The sequence below is a fragment of the Glycine max genome, chromosome 2 (assembly GCF_000004515.6).
Source record: "Glycine max cultivar Williams 82 chromosome 2, Glycine_max_v4.0, whole genome shotgun sequence".
Taxonomy (NCBI): Eukaryota; Viridiplantae; Streptophyta; class Magnoliopsida; order Fabales; family Fabaceae; genus Glycine; species Glycine max.
Window position 1 is genome coordinate 27,610,874 of NC_016089.4, and position 4,451 is coordinate 27,615,324.

Consider the following 4,451-nt stretch of genomic DNA (forward strand, 5'->3'; position numbering starts at 1 on the left):
CTTAGTCTCTTGAGGGTTAGTCCTATAGGCTGGCATATTAGGAAGGCTTGCTCCTGGGACTAAATCTATTTGGTGTTCTATTCCCCTTAAAGGAGGTAGCCCAGGGGGTATCTCTTTGGGAAATATATCACCAAATTCATGTAAGAAATCTTGGACCTTTGGGGGTAAGGTCTCAAATGTAGGAATTGTGGCAGTGCTAAGGGATGTTTCCCTTGATAGGAGAAGGTAGAAAGATTGTTTAAGAATGAGTGCTCTTTTAATATCACCTTTTGTTGCAAAATGATTTTCCTTCTTAACAATCTTCTTGGAGGAATCCTTTTCCTCTTTTTCCTTCCCTTTGGCCTTTGAAGACAAGGCCTTACTATCCTTCTTTTTCTTTTGTTTTTCTTCCTCATCCCTCTTATCTTTCATAGTTAGTTGATCTTTGGCCACTTGTGAAGTTGTTTGAGGATGCAACACAAATTTAGTGCCAAGATGGGTGAGGGTAATCTCATTAGTTAGGCCATTGTAAATGATCTTCCTATCAAATTGCCACGGCCTTCCTAAAAGAATATGTCCTACCTCCATGGGAACTATATCACAATTAACTTCATCCTTATATGTCCCAATGGAGAAAGGTACCTTCACTTGTTGGTTAACTATCATTTCCCCTTGCTCATTGAGCCATTGAAGTTTATAAGGTTTTGGGTTGGGAATGATAGTGAGGTTCAACTTGGAAACTAATCTTGTGCTACAACAATTGCAACAAGATCCACTATCCACAATGAGAGAAAAAATTTTATCTAAAATTTTAGACCTTGTATGAAAGATGTTCTCTCTTTGTTTAAATGATCAGTACTATCATGTGAAATCAAATATTTTGATGATGGATCCACTTCCTATTATAAACAAGGTGTTTTCTTTTGCTGTCCAGCAGGAGAGACAATTTAATGGTACTGATGCTCTAGGTAATTAACTTGAGTGTAGTTAATGCAGCTTCCAAAAGTAATTCATGTACTTACTATGGCAAAGGTTATCATACGGAGGAGAATTGTTATAAAAAGCATGGTTATCATCCCAATTTCTCTTCTAACAGAGAAGGAAGAGGGGGTAGAGGTTCTGGTAGAGGAAATTTTGTACGTAGAAGTAATAACAATGGTAAAGTGTGCACATATTATGGAATTAATGGACACACAATTGAGAAATGTTATAGGAAACATGGATATCCACCTGGGCACAAGCTATACAAGACTTAAAATGATTCGATCAATAATGCTATGAGAAAGGAGTCTAATGCCTCATATTTAAATAACAGTCAAGAGACACAAAATCAAAATATCAGAGTCATGCCACAACAGTATCAAGCTTTGATGTCACTGCTTCAACAACAATCTAATAATGGAGGATTCACTTCAGGCACGTCACACATAAATCAAGTTGGTACTGTTATTAAACCTCACATAGGTAAAGTTCTTTCATTTACTTGTAGCATAAGCAAAGCTGAGCCTAGAGATTGGATCTTAGACTCAGGAGCAATTGACCATGTTGCTTGCTCTTTAAAATTCTTCTCCTTAAACAAACAAATTAGTCCCATAACAATTCAATTGCCTACTGGTCAACAAGTGATAGCCACATTTAGGAACTGTGAAATTTTCTTACTCTTTATACCTTGAAACTGTGTTGTATTTGCCAATTTCAATTTCAATCTCATCTATTTTCAAATTAGTTGCAAATTTGAGATGTCAATTGACTTTTTATGGTGATCATTGTTTGATACGGGATGTGACCAACCAGAGGATGATTGGTACAATTGAGTGTGCGCAGGGACATTACAAATTGATGTTGCCCTCTGCTGAAAGTGTTGCAATCAACACAATTAGCCTTAATGCCTAATCTGTCTTTTCTTGTAACAAGGTGCCAATTGAGCTATGGTATTTTTGTTTAGGCCACCCTTCACATGATAGATTTCATTTGTTAAAACAATGTTATCCTATATTGTCAAATGATAAATAATTTGTTTGTGATACTTGTCATAAATCAAAGCAAAGAAAGTTTCCTTTTCCACATAGTGATTCACATGCTCCTACTCCTTTTTCTCTTATTCATGTTGATATTTGGGATCCTTGTGCTACTCTCTCTTTTAATGGTCATAAGTACTTTCTTACAATAGTTGATGATCATACTCATTTTGTATGAATTTTTCTTATGATTTCTAAAGCTGAAACACAAACAAAACTGAAAAATTTTATTTCTTGGTGAAAGACAATTTGATACCAGAATCAAATCTATAAGGTCTCTTCGTGTGATTTCAAGATCTACCTCTGCTTCAATCAGCTTTGTCTTCAACCCCTTTGTTTTCATCTCTAAAGTTGTTACATTCTCCTCCAACGTTTTCACTTGAACAACTTTCTTAACATTAGTTTTCATACACAGGTTTCGAGTTCCTCCCATAAAATTTGAAGATGATTATAAGCATCTTCGTCCATATCTCTCATCACATTTTTAGTCTTGAGAAAATGTAGAACTCGACCCAAAGCTGTAAATGCCCATTCAATAAATCTTTGACTTCTCTTCTGCATACTATCAATAAGTGAGGGATATCGTGAACAAACTTCTTCAAGTAGTGGTACGAAATCTTCTTCTAGTTTCCCTAGACCCCTGAAATCTACTAGCCCGCCAAATGAAGTTGAGATCATTTCCTTGGGTAAAGGATTATCCATGCGTTCAACAATCTTATAATCAATCTTATTGACTGATTGATCAACTTGGTTCTCATGTTTTGATTTGTTAGCCAAAATCTGAACTTGAATTATACAAGTATCGTTCACAATAAACCCAAGGCTAGGGTCACAAAGTTTATTTAAAGGTGTGAATGTTGTGAAACCCCAATTAGTCTCACTTGCACTGAACACGTGGCTAGTTTCTGGCAAATTCATAAGAGTCAGTTGTGTATCAAATTTAAAATCAAATGATATAATTATCAAATGGATACACACACATTTCATACATAAAATTGCAAGTAATATATAAGTGTTTGTTATTCACTATAGATGTTATAGAATAGAACCCACAATATGATTGGACGGTGGAAACTTTTGTAGCAGCTTTACCTAATCTATAAGAATCTAGTAACATTTTTACCATGCATAATTTTTAGGCAAATGATTTCAACTTACACAATTCTAACAAACCTTTTCAAATAATATACCAATCAGAGTCGCAACAAAGGATTAACAAATTGTATGTATTTCATTCTACCCACACTACTAACAGAAAGGATGGAATCTGATAAATTAATGAATGGCTAAAGGATAAATAAAGTAAAGGAGGTCTTTAGTAGCTAAATAATCTGATTCTTCTTCCAAAAAATTTAAAACTCATCCAAAGCAATAGCCTCTATGTGAAATTGCTAGCAGATCCATTCGTTAAGAAAATAATAGCCAAAAGCTAAATTTGAAAAGAGATATAAGTATGAAAGATACCTTCTATGTCATTATATTTGTCATGGACCTGATTAACCAAAGCCAACTTGAAATTTGCATATTTTCTCCTCCCATGAGGCAAATCATCAGGATCCCCAGCATCTAAATAAATTGACAAATAGGCCACCTTGTTCCCTTTTGGATAGATAAGAATGCTCCTAAAAATGAAGTTACGAAACTTATTAAAAAATAAATGAAAATCAAGTCAAAGAGCAACATATATAATAGACAAGAATTCCTCAATCAAGCACCATGTATGGTTATCGAGGAAAAATTCCTCGGAGTACAGTGGCTTGGAGTCTAATGTAGAGAAGTTTCTAATCCTCCATGTAAACTTCTCAAATATTTTATCCTTTGCGTTCTCATTATCCATTTCAATGACTCGTAAGCTTCAGCCTGAGCAATGAAAAAAATAAAAAAATAATAAAAACATTGATTTTCACTTGCAAAGATCAAAAGAATGGTTATCCACGAGAAATAAGGGTGGTTGAATTCACAAAGACTTAATAAAATCATATGTTAAAAAAATGTTATCACTTTTCAATATCAGAATGTGCCAAGGAACTGAGATTATGAAATACAAATATTAATGTGACAAATAAGGTAACAGTTGAGCCCCAAATGCGAAAAAGGATATCTTTAAGTTGGAGTTGGACAACTATGAATAATACTTGACATACATACCATACCAAAAATAAAAAAACAAATCACGACGCAGCACAGCAGCAATAAGAATGAATTCAAAACAAATAATATTGTATGAGTCTATATATGTTCTCACTATTTTACTCTCTCTTGCATTAATCTTTTTTCTTATTATTATAAATGAATAAGTCTATATATGTTCTCACTATTTTACACTCTCCTCATTAATGCTAAATCCTAAATCCATACAACTTGTATATGGGTTGTAATATGAATTTGTGTAGCTGTCCTCACTCACCTCTAATTTTTGTAACTACCTCACTTCTTCATATGATGCTTGATGTA

General features: G+C 34.0%; 1 protein-coding gene across 1 annotated transcript; it reads right to left on the reverse strand.

The window, feature by feature from the left end:
- Positions 1–2,402: 2,402 nt before the first annotated feature.
- On the reverse strand, positions 2,403–3,834 carry LOC102660968 (ubiquitin C-terminal hydrolase 12). The gene is made up of 3 exons (XM_006575870.2): positions 3,713–3,834; positions 3,462–3,619; positions 2,403–2,902 (listed from the first exon to the last, which is right to left on the reverse strand). Exons 1-3 carry the CDS (start codon positions 3,832–3,834, stop codon positions 2,403–2,405), a joined length of 780 nt encoding a protein of 259 aa, XP_006575933.2.
- Between the last annotated feature and the right edge of the window lie 617 nt (positions 3,835–4,451).

Bases quoted from the DNA above. Each gene is read 5' to 3' on its own strand.
- LOC102660968 (XM_006575870.2), bottom strand. From the start codon at position 3,834: ATGGATAATGAGAACGCAAAGGATAAAATATTTGAGAAGTTTACATGG. The intron at 3,620-3,712 runs GTGCTTGATTGA...CTTCATTTTTAG, and splicing joins TTCCTCGATAACCATACATG to GAGCATTCTTATCTATCCAA. The intron at 2,903-3,461 runs GTATCTTTCATA...TGAATTTGCCAG, and splicing joins CAAATATAATGACATAGAAG to AAACTAGCCACGTGTTCAGT.